Here is a 16500-nt window from a genome sequence, read left to right as displayed (position 1 = left end):
GCTGAGTTGCTCTTTTTCCCAAACACTTCCATTTTCTCATAATACAGCTGACATTTGACTGTGGAATATTTAGGAAGGAAGAAATTTTACAACTGGATATGCTGCACAGGTGGTCTCCCATCACAATTCCACACTCACTGAGCTCCTGAGAGTGACAGCAACATGATTGGTGACCCGTTCTGCCACCAACGTTTGTAAAAACAGTCTGCATGCCTAGGTGCTTCATTTTATACACCTGTGGCCATGGAAGTTATTGGAACAGACTTTGATCATTTGAATGGGTGGGCAAATAATTTTGGCAATATAGTGTATAATATGAATTGCTGAATATGTAAAAAGTCCACTAATGGGCTATATGGACTCCAGAACAGGTTAATGATTTACTGTAAGTGAAATCTCTTCATAACCTTAGATACAGGTGCTACGTGATGCTTTTTTTCTGTAGGTTAGTTTTTCGGGGAGATCTTAGAGAACAAATTGGAAACAAAAGAACACTTTTGTTAAACTTTTTCTGTATCCTCAGTTTGAATGCTGGCAAAAGGAAGCAGGATATTGTGGCTATCGGTGGGCAAAATAAGGCCATGTACCAACGGCTCACACCCCAAAAGTCTGTGTTCTCCCGAGAGCTTTGGTTGGGTGAATGGAAAAAGACGGAGATCTTGCGACAACACCTCTCCCGGTATCCCAGGGAACAAGCAACTAAACAGGTGAGACCACACTATCATCATGTCTGAAAGTTTTACTCAGAAACAAAGAATTCTTAAAAGGATCCATGATTATTTGTAATAATATACTTTATTTGAGAAATATTTAGGTTGTTTAGTTTTTCTGAATTATAAAAATATATTGTTACATGAACGTTGCCATGTTGGTCACACTGCAATGCATTCTTTGTAAATAACGTTTAAAGGTCCGATTGCTTTAGGTTCATCTAGCCAAAATAGCCATGGGCAATGTTTTTAAGCCTTTTCAGAATGAACCAGAGAGCATTGAAATCAATGGGAATGTAGAAAACACAAGGAGTAATGATGATGGAGCTGGTGTTTTGGTGCTGCTCCCACTTTCAACATCATAAATGAAACAATGAAAGACACATATCTGTGGTCGGACTGTGTGATCCGTAAGCAAGTAGCTCTCTAGCTCAGTGTCTGGTCCAGTTACAGCTGTTTAGGGTCCGGTGTCGGTTTGGTCGTACATATTCAGTACCAGCGGCAGCAGCAATTAGCTCTGTTAGCATTTCAAAAAGTTTCCAGCGCTGCATGTCTGATCTTCCTTCCAGCATTTTTCGCTGTTTAGCCGGCGGCAATGGGGTTTAGGCGCTTTGTGGATAAAAACTGTAGATCACCTGTTAGACCCCTCATCAGTTTTGCTCGTACAAATGACTCACAGTCGCCTGGAGTGAAATATTGAGGACACAATGTAGGTCCTTCAGAAGTTGTGTTTGGCTCTCTCCCACTCCTCTTCCTCTTCTTCACTGACTATTGACCCCGACCCAATCTTTGTCCTTCCACTGTCAGGACAATTACTTTCCGCTTGAGGGTTCATACCTCTGAACTATTTCAGAAAACTGGTTGATCGCGCTTCTTTACTTTTTCAGTCTGGAAATGATCCAGTCTGACCTCACTGTTGTTTTATTTACAACCAACAGTGATACAGTGTGGCATTATCTAAAATTACACCAGTCAAGCACAACATGATAAACAAATTAGGTAAAGTTAGCCTTCTTATGTTTACTCTGTAGATTCTAATACAGAACTGTCCCAACAACATCATCAACCCATCAGGTGAAAAAAAGCCAACCCACATGGATGAAAAATATGACAACAGATATATATTTTTGAGTTTTGGCATATCACAAATTTTTTTGCTAATAGGAAAATGACAACATATTTAGGCCAATATGTTCAACTAATTTCTTAAAATATGCAGTTTATCTCTCAATGGTAAAAATCTGTCAGTGAACATGTCAGTGCCTCAGAATGGCAAGAACTTGTTTCATTGTGTTCGAATAAGACAGTCAAATTGATTAGTCATGTTGACAATATAACAGTGTGCTTTGGAGGGATGTTCTGTTGTAAACCATGACTAAAGTTTACATGGCAGAAGGTATTGTTAATTGTAATTGTGCAAAATCAATTGGAAGAGACAGGACAAGATTCACATTCCTGCTGTTATTGTAATGTGTTGACAGGTTATGTCATTTGTATTCAAAAAAGAAAAAAAGAGCAATGCAGAGCTGAAATAATAATTAGAGTATGGAATAAATAAGACAATCACAAGGAAAAGTGTGCATGCAGTGTGCAGCAGTCTCGCTCTTCTTCTTCTCTCTCAGTACTAACCCCGTTCCAATCTTTGTCCTTCCACTGTCAGGTATGCAACATTGTGTTGTGCTCTGGCTATATACACTATGTACTTGCCAGCTGATGGTTCATACCTCTGAACTATTTCAGAAAACTGGTTGATCTAATATTTCACATATTTACCGATGTAGGAGAAAGTCAGGATTCACCTGGCAGCAATTTACCAATACAGGACAGATTCAGAAAACACATTAAATAAAAATGTATAGAAAATATGCTTGGCATATTATCAAGAATCAAGAATACCTTTATTAGTACCCCAGGAAGGAAACTGACATTCTTGTACAGGCCCATCCAAAAGAACAAACAAACACCATATGAGAAGAAGTGTCTGAGGCTGCAGCCGTGGAAGGTAATGCCCTTTCATTAGATGAGAAAAAAGAACACTTTTAAAGAGGAATGACCAAAATTGACAACTTGTTTAAGCATTTTGCATGTTAACATTTGTATGATGAACTTATGCCTAAATGTTTAGGATTTTGAAACTATGGACCTTACCAGAGGAGCTGTGTTTCATTGGCTGATGCCCATTTTATTTTTAGCACGGCTACCACGTGCGTGGCCGTCTCACAAACACACGCTTCCCGTTAGCTAAGTACAACATAATGGCAGTATTGATACAACTTCTACACCTTGAAGCCTGTCTGCTACACAGTCTTACGTTAGCAAAACAGATCAATATGCAATGTGTCTGTATCTGACATACACTAAAGATTTTATTTTAGCAGAAAAGGCTTTGGACTAAACTGTTACTCGTGTTAGCCACTCTAGCACCAAGTACAGTGTATCAGGCCTAGGCACACTTGAACATTTGCCAACAAACCACAGGAATCGCCCACTGATTTCAAAAGTAGCCTACCAAACAATGAATGCCCGACTTACTCAGCCTTGCAAGAACATTAGGCATCAGTGATCTTGTCCACAGCTATATTGATATGGAGGATGTGTGGATCTGCCATTTTCCTCATCGAGCGAAAGCATTTTGCTGTGACGTGCCCAATGTTGGAGGCATCGCGTGGCTCAAACCCCTTGATCCCATCCAAAAAAGATGACATGAACTTGTTAGTTCCTCTGTCCATTGTAGTAGCTGATATATTGTGAAAATCCGGTAGAAATGATGCACTAATCGAGTCAGAAATACACTGCAGAGAATCAGTCGAAGTGGAAGACGCCATGTTTACATAGAAACAACACGCCGCGAGGCTATGTTTGTGAGACTTGCGGCCATGTGGGATTTTCTAGGTCAGCTGTGGACGGAGCTTGGTGAGGTCCATTCAACAGAGACCCATATAATACATTTTGACCCACATGATATAAGTAATTAAAAACATGTAGGAAAGCGAAGGGAATTGTACATAATAACTTGCATTTGCAACTTGTTCACAGAAACTGCTTTTTTTGATGTACACAAGTGAATTACAGATTGATCAAGTAGTTTTGAGAATTTAAATTCTGTTCTGAGAAAAGCACTGAGAAAACTGTAAATGTATCATAACATATGTCAGCATCATTGTGACCTGAGTGATGCCTGTTGAACTATGAAATGGTGGAAGTAATATGTAATTACTAAATACATTGTAAAGGTTTACAATAAACCAAATTATACATCTGTTAGCCACAGACTTCAGTTTATAAGCTGTACATGTGTTTGGAATCAGTTCTATGTTTTGTGTTTGCAGAGACTGGAAAGGAAAGAGAAGATGGTGACCTTTGACAAAAAAGACCAGTCTTCAAGCAAGTCAACCACTGGCAGAACCAAAGAAATTCCTAGAGACCAGTAAAGCTCACAACTTATATGGAGATGTTTTGCAAATTCTGCTTTGACATTTTATACAAACAACATGCTGCCACTAGGCCTCAGTGTCTAAAACCCTTAAGTGGCCTACATCATCTACATCACATGACATGCAGCAAATGAGACATCACAAGTGTTATTTATTTCATGGAAGCAAATAAGACATAAGACAAGCAATAATATTTTTTATTTATCATTATGTATCTAGAACATAAAATTACGATGGTATGCTCAGTTATGAATGAATAAAGAATGAATGAATGAACAAAAATATAATAAAGATATGGGTACCACATACACTATATTGCCAAAAATGTTTCCAGGTTATTTTCTATCATGCCACCCCTAGGGATAATAAAAAGATTTTACGCCAACTGACCCCTGTCCAAATTGAAATACTATTCAGAATCTGATAATATTTAATAATTTATCTGTGCTACCCACTGGCTCCACCATTAAATGACCCAATTATCAAAACAACTGAAATGAGAGGTAGTCGCTAAATTTATTGTTTTAAGTTTATAAACAATTTCCAAGTGCAGTTTATTAACTCAAGACTGCTCAGTCTGTGGGATTCTCAGTAGAGAAAAAGTGCAAATGATCATCTTTGACGTACATTTTTACAATAAAATTTTATTATTTTTACAGCTTTTTCAGCTTGTAAAGTTATATAGTTTTAAAAAATGTTTGTGCAAAATTTGCAACAATACTGCTTATTACAGCTTGTCAGAAGAGATGAAAAGTGGATATTTTACGTTCACAAAAAATAGGCCTTATCTATGTCTTGGGCTTTTTCTAAGAGCTGTTACATTCTTAATGCCGAGTTAGGGCCTGACTAAGAGTTTTTTTGTGTGTTTTTTTTTTCTTTCTTTTTTTTTTTTTTTGCTTGTTTGCTTTAATTGACAACAAAGTTGTAATGATACGAGAATAAAGTAAAAAGAAAAGTTATGAAAATTCAACACCACACTGTTCTACAGTAAGGAACCCTGAGGGTCTTGTACAGTTATAGTTGGTTTTGTCTTACAAATAAGGAAATATTTAATCTTAACAGATCAGAAACAAATCTGATCTATTAAGACATTTAAATAATCAACAACTATGTATAGAACTGTTATTTCAAAGAACGACTTGCTGAGATGGCCATGTCGTATCTTGATCACACTATCAAACTTTTTTCTTATTAAAATTAAGTTTTAATAAGAATCTCAACTTTTAACAACTAGTAGTATCTATTCTCGTAATATGACTTTGTTTTTGTAATATTCTGACTTTTTTTTAGTTTAACAAAAAATCCGAGCTTGTATCCTCACTGAGGAAACATTGGTCTTAACGGAGCTCTCAGCTCAGTGTAAACTACCTCTTCTACTACCTCTTCTTCTACTAAACGGGCAGCCTATTGATTAATTTGAACACTGCTGCCACCTAGAGACAGGAGGCTTGTTTAGCAGTCAAGAATAAATAAAGACAAATTATAAAGTATTGATTCTTTCCACACCAGACTCTCCATCCATTTTTTTGTGCACTCCAAACTGGTATGCTGAACTATTCAGAGTTCTTTCACTGGAACTAAGGGGCCAAGCCAAGCTCCTGAATAACAACCTCGCACCATAATCCCCCGTCCACCAAACTTTACACTTGGCACAATGCAGTCAGACAATTACTGTTGTCTAGCAACCACTAAACCCTGACTCATCCATCAAATTGCCAGATGAAGAAATGCGATTCGTCACTCCAGAAATGCCTCCACTGCTCTAGACTCCATTGGCGGCATGCTTTACACCACTCCATCCAACGCTTTGCAATGCACTTGGTAATGTTAGGCTTGGATGCAGCTGTTCCACCAAGGAAACCCATTCCATGAAGCTCTCTGAACACTGTTCCTGAGCTAATCTGAAGATCACATGAAGTTTGGAGGTTTGTAGTGATTGAATCTGCAGAGAGTTGCCGACCTTGTCGCACTATGTGCTTCAGCATTCGCTGAACTCACTCTGTTAGTTTACATGGCCTACCACTTCATGGCTGAGTTGCTCTTTTTCCCAAACACTTCCATTTTCTTATAATACGGCTGACATTTGACTGTGGAATATTTAGGAATGAGGAAATTTCACAACTGGATATGCTGCACAGGTGGCGTCCCATCACCGTTCCACACTCACTGAGCTCCTGAGAGCGACCCGTTATGTCACCAATGTTTGTAAAAACAGTCTGCATGCCTAGGTGCTTCATTTTATACACCTGTGGCCATGGAAGTTATTGGAACAGATTTTGATAATTTGGATGGGTTGGCAAATAATTTTGGCAATATAATGTATGATATACTGCATAATATAATATATGAATTACTTAATATGTAAAAAGTCCACTTATGGACTATATAGAATCCAGAACTGGTTAATGATTTACTGTAATGAATTGACTTCATAACCTTATGTTACCTGATGTTTTTTTCTTTAGGTTAGTTTTTCTGGGGACATCTTAGAGACCAAATACGAAACAAAAGAACACTTTTGTTAAACTTTTTCTTTATCTTCAGTTTGATTGCTGGCAAAAGGAAGCAGGATCTTGTGGTTGTCGGTTGGCAAAATCAGGCCATGTACCGACGACGCCCAACCTACAAGTCTGAGTTCTCCCGAGAGCAGTTGTTGCGTGATTGGAAAAAGAAGCAGCTCTTGCGACAACACCTCTCCCGGTACACCAGGGAACAAGCAACTAAACAGGTGAGACCACACTATATGTTGTGTGACAACGTTGAAATTTACACTTACTACACATGTATGGACCTGAACAACTTAAAAGAAATTTAAAAAAATGTCATAGTTCTTTATTTTCTTCTGATACATCATGTCTGAAAGTTTTACTCAGAAACAAAGAATTCTTAATCGGATTCATGATTAGTTGTAGCAATAGACTTTATTTATTTTATATGTGAAACAATACAGTAATTATAATGCAGGCTGTTTAGTTTTTCTAAATTGTGATAAAATATTGTCACATGAATGTTGTCATGTTGTTCACGCTGCACTGCATTCTGGGTAAATTACATCTTTAGTTCCGACCATCCAGCCAAAAGAGCAATGAATAACATCTTTAAGCTTTTTCAAATTGAACGAGAGCATGTTGATTTCGATGGGAATCTAGAAATCACAAGTGGTAATGATGATGAGGACCAAACGGAGGAAGAGGACAGTTGGCCATAGGAGATGGTGTTTTGCTGCTGCTGCTACCTTCAGCTTCATAAATGAAACTTTGGCAGCCTGGGATGGGTTTTCTCTAAGGTTATAAAAGATAGAGGATGTTAAAGTTGAAATGAGTGAAAGAAACCAGCCTGCAATAATACTCGAGGAAAACTGAATTATAATAAGGGCACATGAAAGTTCTTCTGGAAGCAGGAGACAAGATTCAAAAGTTCTACATAATTTATTGTAGTTACTTCTGGTTGGACTGTGTGATCCGGTAAGTAGTTCTACCGTTCTATGTCTGGTCTGGTAACAGCTGTTTAGGGTCGGGTCTTGGTCTAGTTTGATTGGTGGTTTCATATTCAGTACTGGCAGCAGCAGCAATTAGCTCTGTTAGCTAAGACCAGCCAGCGAGCACTGTGAGAATTATGTTCTTTGACTTCTCGAGTGCATTCAACACCATCCATCCAGCTCTACTGGATGAGAAACTGACGCCGATGCAGGTGGATCCCCCATTTTGTGTCCTGGATTGTGGACTATCTAACTTGCAGACCACAGTTCTTGCACCTGCGACACTGGATGCACTGTCTTGTCAGACAGTGTTGTCAGCAACACAGGAGCTCCATAAGGAACTGTCCTCTTTCCCTTTCTCTTCACGCTCTATACATGCGACTTGAGCTATTGCACTGAGAAGTTCTCAGATGACTCAGCTGTGGTTGGTTGTATCAAGAGGGTGATGAGACTGAGTACAGGGCTGCTGTGGACAACTTTGTCACATGGTGTGAACTGAACCACCTGCGGCTCAATGTGGCAAAGACCAAGGAACTGGTGGTGGATCTGAGGAGGAGGATCAGGACACTGGTGACCCCTGTTACCATCCAGGGGCTTAGTGTGGACATTGTGGAGAACTATAAATATCTGGGTGTCCACATTGATAAAAAACTGGACTGGGTCAAGAACACTGATGCTGTGTACAGGAAGCCAAAGTTACCTCTACTTTCTGAGGCAGCTGAGGTCATTCAACATCTCCTGGATTTTGCTCAGGATGTTTTTGCACTCTGGTTGTCAGTGCCATCCTGTATGCTGTGGTGTGCTGGGGCAGCAGGCTGAAGGTGGAGGACACCAGCAGACTGAACAAACTGATCCGGAAGGCCAGTAACGTCGTTGGAGTGGAGCTGGACTCTCTGACAGTGGTATCAGAAAGAAGGATCCTGTCCAAGATGCAGGCCATCTTGGACATCAAGTCTCATCCAGTCCATGACTTGCTGGCTGGATACAGGAGCACCTCCAGCTAGAGACTCAGTTTGCCAAAGTGAACCATGGAACGCCACAGAAAGTCATTTCTGCCTGTTGCCATCAGGCTTTACAATGCCCAAGTCTGTGCTAATTGATTCAAATTTTTTCTGCGCTCATTTATAGGTTATTTATTGATTAATATATTGCATGTGATTGCTTGTTATTTATTTATTTATTTACTTATTTATTTGTTTGTTTGTTTATATTTAGTCATTTTGAACTTATCATTCTTAGGTATATACTGTATATATATATATATTACAAACTTTGTAGTTATTACCTAAGATGGAGTAGCTTTCAACAAATAACCAATTTCCCCTTGGGGATCAATAAAGTACATTCTATTCTATTCTATTTCAAAGAGCTATTAGCATTTCAGTAATGAAACTTCTTTCTACTGGAAGGAGCTTAAAAATATCTGATTTGAGAGGATCAGATATACAGTGAAAGGCAACTCTGCTAAATTCTATAACTTATGGCATCCTTTCATGATATTCTTTCACTCTCTTCAGTCTCTTTTTCTGGATTGAGTGATGCCTCCCACTGTCCCTGTCACTTTTTTCCACCTTTTCTAGTTTATCATCTTTTCATTGGTTGTGTATTTGTTTTGTCCTATTCAGTTATGTAAGAAAAAGAAAAATACTCATAGAAGGTGAATCGTTTGCCTTTTTCCATCCGTATACTCGGTACCTCTTTTGTGTCAGTGTTTCCTCTTTTCTGTCAATGTCATGGAGAAACTGTGTACTATGTGGCATACTGTGTCATTGGTAGTTAACATTTCTCTTGTAATGTCTCCTTTCTTCATAATAAAAGTATTAATAATAAAAGTATTACCTACAGAATCCAGTTTTTTTCTCTCAAAATCCGTGGTTTATCTCTCAAAGGTAAATATTTGTCAGTGAACATGTCAGTGCCTTAGAAAGACAAGGAAACAGCAGGGAATTGAAATAATCACTTGCATGGATGTACAAAAGCATTTGCAACTTGTTCACAGAAATTGCTTTTTTTGATGTACACAAGTGATGCAATGAATTAAAGATTGATCAAGTAGTTTTGAGAATTTAAATTCTGTTCTGAGAAATGCACTGAGAAAACTAAATGTATCATAACATATGTCAGGCAGCATCATTTTTACCTGAGTGATGCCTGTTGAACTGTGAAATGGTGGAACTAATATGTAATTACTAAATAAGCTGTAAAAGTTTACATAAAGCCAAAATATACAGCTGTTAGCCAGAGTTCAGCTTGTAAGCTGTACATGTGTTTGGAATCAGTTCTATGTTTGTGTTTGCAGAGACTGGAAAGGAAAGAGAAGATGGTGACCTTTGACAAAAAAGACCAGTCTTCAAGCAAGTCAACCACTGGCAGAAGCAAAGAAATTCCTAGAGACCAGTAAAGCTCACAACTTATGTGGAGATGTTTTGCAAATTCTGCTTTGACATTTTATACAAACAACATGCTGCCACTAGGCCTCAGTGTCTAAAACCCTGAGTTTTAGACACAGAGTTTTAGACAAGTGGCCTACATCATCTACATCACATGACATGCAGCAAATGAGACATCACAAGTGTTATTTACTTCATGGAAGCAAAGAAGACATAAGACAAGAAATAATATTTTTTATTTATCATTATGTATCTAGAACATAAAATTACAGTGGTATGTTGAGTTATGAATGAATAAAGAATGAATGAATGAACAGGAATATAATAAAGATATGGGTACCACATACACTATATTGTCAAAAATATTCACTCACCTGCTTCAGTGTTTCCAGGTTATTTTCTATCATGCCACCCCTAGGGATAATAAAAAATGTTTACGCCCCCCCGCCCCTGGCCCCTGTCCAAATTGAAATACTATTCAGAATCTGATAATATTTAATAATTTATCTGTACTACCCACTGGCTCCACCATTAAATGACCCAATTATCAAAACAACTGAAATGAGAGGTAGTTGCTAAATTTATTATTTTAAGTTTATAAACAATTTCCAAGTGCAGTTTATTAACTCAAAACTGCTCAGTCTGTGGGATTCTCAGTAGAGAAAAAGTGCAAATGATCATCTTTGACGTACATTTTTACAATAAAATTGTATTATTTTTACAGCTTTTTCAGCTTGTAAAGTTATATAGTTTTAAAATTTTTTTGTGCAAAATTTGCAACAATACTGCTTAACTTTTATTTTTTTTTTTTTGCTTGTTTGCTTTAAATGATAGGAAAGTTGTAATGATACCTGAATAAAGTAAAACAAAAAAAAAACTTATGAAAATTCAACACCACACTGTTCTACAATAAGGAACACCGAGTGTCTTGTAAAGTTATAGTTGGTTTTGTCTTACAAATAAGGACATACTTAATCTTAACAGATCAGAAACAAATCTGATCTATTAAGACATTTAAATAATCAACAACTATGTATAGAACTGTTATTTCAAAGAACGACTTGCTGAGATGGCCATGCTATATGTTAATCACACTATCAAACTTTTTTCTTATTAAAATTAAGTTTTAATAAGAATCTCAACTTTTAACAACTAGTAGTATCTATAATCATAATATGACTTTGTTTTTGTAATATTCTGACTTTTTTTTAGTTTAACAAAAAATCCGAGCTTGTATCCTCACTGAGGAAACATTGGTCTTAACGGAGCTCTCAGCTCAGTGTAAACTACCTCTTCTACTACCTCTTCTTCTACTAAACGGGCAGCCTATTGATTAATTTGAACACTGCTGCCACCTAGAGACAGGAGGCTTGTTTAGCAGTCAAGAATAAGTAAAGACAAATTATAAAGTATTGATTCTCTCCACACCAGACTCTCCATCCATTTTTTTGTGCACTCCAAACTGGTATGCTGAACTATTCAGAGTTCTTTCACTGGAACTAAGGGGCCAAGCCAAGCTCCTGAATAACAACCTCGCACCATAATCCCCCGTCCACCAAACTTTACACTTGGCACAATGCAGTCAGACAATTACTGTTGTCTAGCAACCACTAAACCCTGACTCATCCATCAAATTGCCAGATGAAGAAATGCGATTCGTCACTCCAGAAATGCCTCCACTGCTCTAGACTCCAGTGGTGGCATGCTTTACACCACTGCATCCAAAAGTTTTTCCAATGCACTTGGTAATGTTAGGCTAGGATGCAGCTGCTCCACCAAGGAAACCCATTCCATGAAGCTCTCTGAACACTGTTCCTGAGCTAATCTGAAGATCACATGAAGTTTGGAGGTTTGTAGTGATTGAATCTGCAGAGAGTTGCCGACCTTGTCGCACTATGTGCTTCAGCATTCGCTGAACTCACTCTGTTAGTTTACATGGCCTACCACTTCATGGCTGAGTTGCTCTTTTTCCCAAACACTTCCATTTTCTTATAAGACAGCTGACATTTGACTGTGGAATATTTATTAATAAGGAAATTTTACAATTGGATTTGCTGCACAGGTGGCGTCCCATCACCGTTCCACACTCACTGAGCTCTTGAGAGCGACCCGTTATGTCACCAATGTTTGTGGCCATGGAAGTCATTTTAACAGATTTTGATAATTTGGATGGGTGTGCAAATAGTTTTGGCAATATAGTGTATAATATGAATTGCTGAATATGTAAAAAGTCCACTAATGGGCTATATAGAATCCAGAACAGGTTAATGATTTACTGTAAGTGAAATGACTTCATAACCTTAGATACAGGCGCTACCTGATGTTTTTTTCTTTAGGTTAATTTTTTTGGGGACATCTTAGAGAAAAAATAGGAAACAAAAGAACATTTTTGTTAAACTTTTTCTGTATCCTCAGTTTGAATGCTGGCAAAAGGAAGCAGGATCTTGTGTTTATCGGTGGGCAAAATCAGGCCATGTACCGACGACGCCCACCCTACAAGTCTGAGTTCTCCCGAGAGCATTGGTTGCCTGAATGGAAAAAGACGGAGCTCTTGCGACAACACCTCTCCCGGTACGCCAGGGAACAAGCAACTAAACAGGTGAGACCACACTATATGTTGTGTGACAACGTTGAAATTTACACTTACTACACATGTATAGAAATGAACAACTTAAAAGAAATTAATAAAAAATGTCATAGTTCTTAATTTTCTTCTGATACATCCTGTCATGTCATCAGGCTTTACAATGCCCATGTCTGTGCTAATTGATTCAAATTTTTTCTGCGCTCATTTATAGGTTATTTATTGATTAATATATTGCATGTGATTGCTTGTTATTTATTTGTTTGTTTGTTTGTTTATATTTAGTCATTTTGAACTTATCATTCTTAGGTATATACTGTTTATCTATATATATTACAAACTTTGTAGTTATTACCTAAGATGGAGTAGCTTTCAACAAATAACCAATTTCCCCTTGGGGATCAATAAAGTACATTCTATTCTATTCTATTTCAAAGAACTATTAGCATTTCAGTAATGAAACTTCTTTCTACTGGAAGGAGCTTAAAAATATCTGATTTGAGAGGATCAGATATACAGTGAAAGGCAACTCTGCTAAATTCTATAACTTATGGCATCCTTTCATGATATTCTTTCTGTCATAATGTGAGGTTTCTAGGACTCTTAAGGCAAGCAACAACTACGGACACCCAAACAGTTTTAACAGATTTATTTGGTAACTGAATGTGCTGGAGAGTGTGTGGAGGGTCGTCGATCAGCGGCAGCAGGGAGGAACTGGGCCAGCGGAGGAACTGCAAAGGGCAAGCGGTTAAAGTGGGAAGTAATGAAGGGAATGATGGCGTGACCTGATGGTGACTTACGGGCTGCGGGTTGAGGTAAGCAGAGGAGAGTACATGGGGGTCCGGCAGGGTTTTCCAGATGGGGGAAGTTCCAGCAGGCAATTGAGGGTGGACAGGCAGCAGCTGAGTGGCGGGCGTCACGCACCCAGGTGCAAGGCCAAACAGAGCAGCTAGGATCCGATTCTTCAGGTGGGGCCGGTTCAGAGAGTGTACAGCTCGGGTTCACTGTAGAGGGAGAAGCAGACAAAAAGGAGTCAGAACAAGGAGAACACTGGGAATACAGCACTGACAGCTAGAGAGTACCACTGTAGAAGCGGAACCATCTGGCATCCGACTCTGGAAGCCGCTCCCCTTTGAGGACCTTGCAGATTGGAGGTGATGAGCAACAGCTGGATCCCATCAGCCTGCCACCCTGTGAAGGAGAAGGAACCACCCCCTGCCGAACCCAACACTTTCACTCCCTTCAGTCTCTTTTTCTGGATTGAGTGATGCCTCCCACTGTCCCTGTCACTTTTTTCCACCTTTTCTAATTTATCATCTTTTCATTGGTTGTGTATTTGTTTTGTCCTATTCAGTTATGTAAGAAAAAGAAAAATACTCATAGAAGGTGAATCGTTTGCCTTTTTCCATCCGTATACTCGGTACCTCTTTTGTGCCAGTGTTTCCTCTTTTCTGTCAATGTCATGGAGAAACTGTGTACTATGTGGCATACTGTGTCATTGGTAGTTAACATTTCTCTTGTAATGTCTCCTTTCTTCATAATAAAAGTGTTAATAATAAAAGTATTACCTACAGAATCCAGTTTTTTTCTCTCAAAATCCGTGGTTTATCTCTCAAAGGTAAATATTTGTCAGTGAACATGTCAGTGCCTTAGAAAGACAAGGAAACAGCAGGGAATTGAAATAATCACTTGCATGGATGTACAAAAGCATTTGCAACTTGTTCACAGAAATGGCTTTTTTTGATGTACACAAGTGATGCAATGAATTAAAGATTGATCAAGTAGTTTTGAGAATTTAAATTCTGTTCTGAAAAATGCACTGAGAAAACTGTAAATGTATCATAACATATGTCAGGCAGCATCATTGTGACCTGAGTGATGCCTGCTGAACTGTGAAATGGTGGAACTAATATGTAATTACTAAATAAGCTGTAAAAGTTTACATAAAACCAAATTATACATCTGTTAGCCACAGACTTCAGTTTATAAGCTGTACATGTGTTTGGAATCAGTTCTATGTTTTGTGTTTGCAGAGACTGGAAAGGAAAGAGAAGATGGTGACCTTTGACAAAAAAGACCAGTCTTCAAGCAAGTCAACCACTGGCAGAAGCAAAGGAATTTCTTCAGACCAGTAAAGCTCACAACTGATATTGAGATGTTTTGCAAATTCTGCTTTGACATTTTATACAAACAACATGCTGCCACTAGGCCTCAGTGTCTAAAACCCTTAAGTGGCCTACATCATCTACATCACATGACATGCAGCACTCTGTGTTTTGGAAGCAAATAAGACAAGACATAATATTTTTTATTTATCATAATTTATCATAAGGAACATAAAATTACAGTGGTATCCTCAGTTATGAATAAATAAATTTTTACCAAAATATAATATTTATATAACAACAATATATTAAAGATGTGGATACTACTTACATTATGTCAGAATGTGCTGACATTTGACAAGCTAGGATGAAATGTGACATAACTTTCTTTGGAAAAATATCAGGTGCTTATCCAATTTCAATTGAAATTATTTCTATAGCACCAATTCACAACAAATGCTGGCTTGAGGCACTTTCGTCAAGATGGCGCCGGCGCAGCTGGCTGCCTGCAGACGCAGCTCCCGTCATGTGTGTTGGTCTGTGTATATTTGCTGTAACCGATTAAGGATCCGTGCTTGAAGAACCCATGGATCATCAGTTGGGCTTTCCACAATGGCTGGATGTGGTTCTGTCGATGTTCTCCGCGTTCTTCTGCTACTTTTTATACTATTGATTGCGGAGAACCTCGCCGAGCGGAGTAGCGGCATTGTTTGCTCGCGTGAACAGCTGATTGCGCTATGTGGGCCTCTGCTGCTGCCCGGAGACAGGCTTGTGGTCCCAGAGGAGTTACGGAGGAGACGACGGGGCTGCAGGTCTGGAGTTACACGGAGGTAGAAGAGGAGACGGCACAGGCCAGCGGTACCGGCGATTATTGTGGGGAACGTGAGGTCTTTGGGAAATAGGACAGACGAACTCATGGCGCTGGTTAAGACCCAGAAGGAGTACTGGGAGTGCAGTGTCTTCTGCTTCACGGAAACCTGGCTGCACTCGCTTATTCCGGACTACAGCGTGGAGGTCCCTGGATTTTCCTTGGTGCGGGGGTTTTCCAAGAGTCAGAAGAAGAGGGGCGGCGGGATTGCACTTTATGTGAGTGAGAGGTGGTGTAATCCCAGTCATGTTAACGTGAAGGAACAGATTTGTAGCCCGGACATTGAACTTCTGGCTGTGGGAATGCGGCCGTGTTATTTACCGAGGGAGTTTACGTCCGCCATTTTGATCGCTGTTTACATTCCCCCATCAGCTGATGCAGCGGTGGCCTGTGACGTCATCAGCTCTACCACAGCCAAACTCCAGACTCAACACCCGGACGTTGTTATTGTGTCTTGTCTCTTGTCTTGTCTCTATGCTGTAACTGCGAAGTAATTTCCCTGGATGAATAAAGTACTTCTATTCTATTCTATTCTATTCTATTTACAAGAAAATCTTTTCAATTCAGTGGTGTGTACATTCCAACTGATCCTATCGAGCAGTAAAGTAATTCCAGTTCATTACTGAAAGGAGTTTAAAAAGTTTTTATTTATTTGTTGTACAGGGGAAAATATGATTGTGTTTTTGTTTTTATTTTTGTTGTGCTTTGCATGCTTGGGGTTTGTTTTTCTTTTTTCCCGTTAACAATCCAAACGCACTAGACTGAAGGTGCTTGTCTAGGGAGGCGGAGCGCACTAATTGGCCGCCGATACAGGTGTCAGCAGAGGCTGATTAAAGCCAAAATAAAAGGAGCCTGGATGAAAAACAACCTGTTTCTGTAGGCTACAGAAACCGACACGCTGCGGAGCGAGGGGAAGACGGAGCGGGGATGC

The 16500-nt window shown here is 39.0% G+C and overlaps 1 protein-coding gene across 2 annotated transcripts in view; it reads left to right on the top strand.

The window, feature by feature from the left end:
- LOC111605839 overlaps nucleotides 1–15247 on the top strand; it is a 31704-nt gene extending 16457 nt beyond the window's left edge. The window contains exons 6-11 of one of the 2 annotated variants that reach the window (XM_023324745.1): nucleotides 524–707; nucleotides 4040–4137; nucleotides 6689–6872; nucleotides 9922–10019; nucleotides 12428–12611; nucleotides 14630–15247. In XM_023324745.1, coding sequence (XP_023180513.1) covers nucleotides 524–707; nucleotides 4040–4137; nucleotides 6689–6872; nucleotides 9922–10019; nucleotides 12428–12611; nucleotides 14630–14731 — 850 coding nt within the window. In that variant the 3' untranslated portion in view covers nucleotides 14732–15247. The other variant, XM_023324752.1, reaches the window with a different exon arrangement.
- The last annotated feature ends 1253 nt before the right edge of the window (nucleotides 15248–16500 follow it).

Source organism: Xiphophorus maculatus, chromosome 2 (assembly GCF_002775205.1).
Source record: "Xiphophorus maculatus strain JP 163 A chromosome 2, X_maculatus-5.0-male, whole genome shotgun sequence".
In the NCBI taxonomy this organism is placed as follows: Eukaryota; Metazoa; Chordata; class Actinopteri; order Cyprinodontiformes; family Poeciliidae; genus Xiphophorus; species Xiphophorus maculatus.
This window is presented reverse-complemented; position numbering and strand designations above follow the sequence as displayed.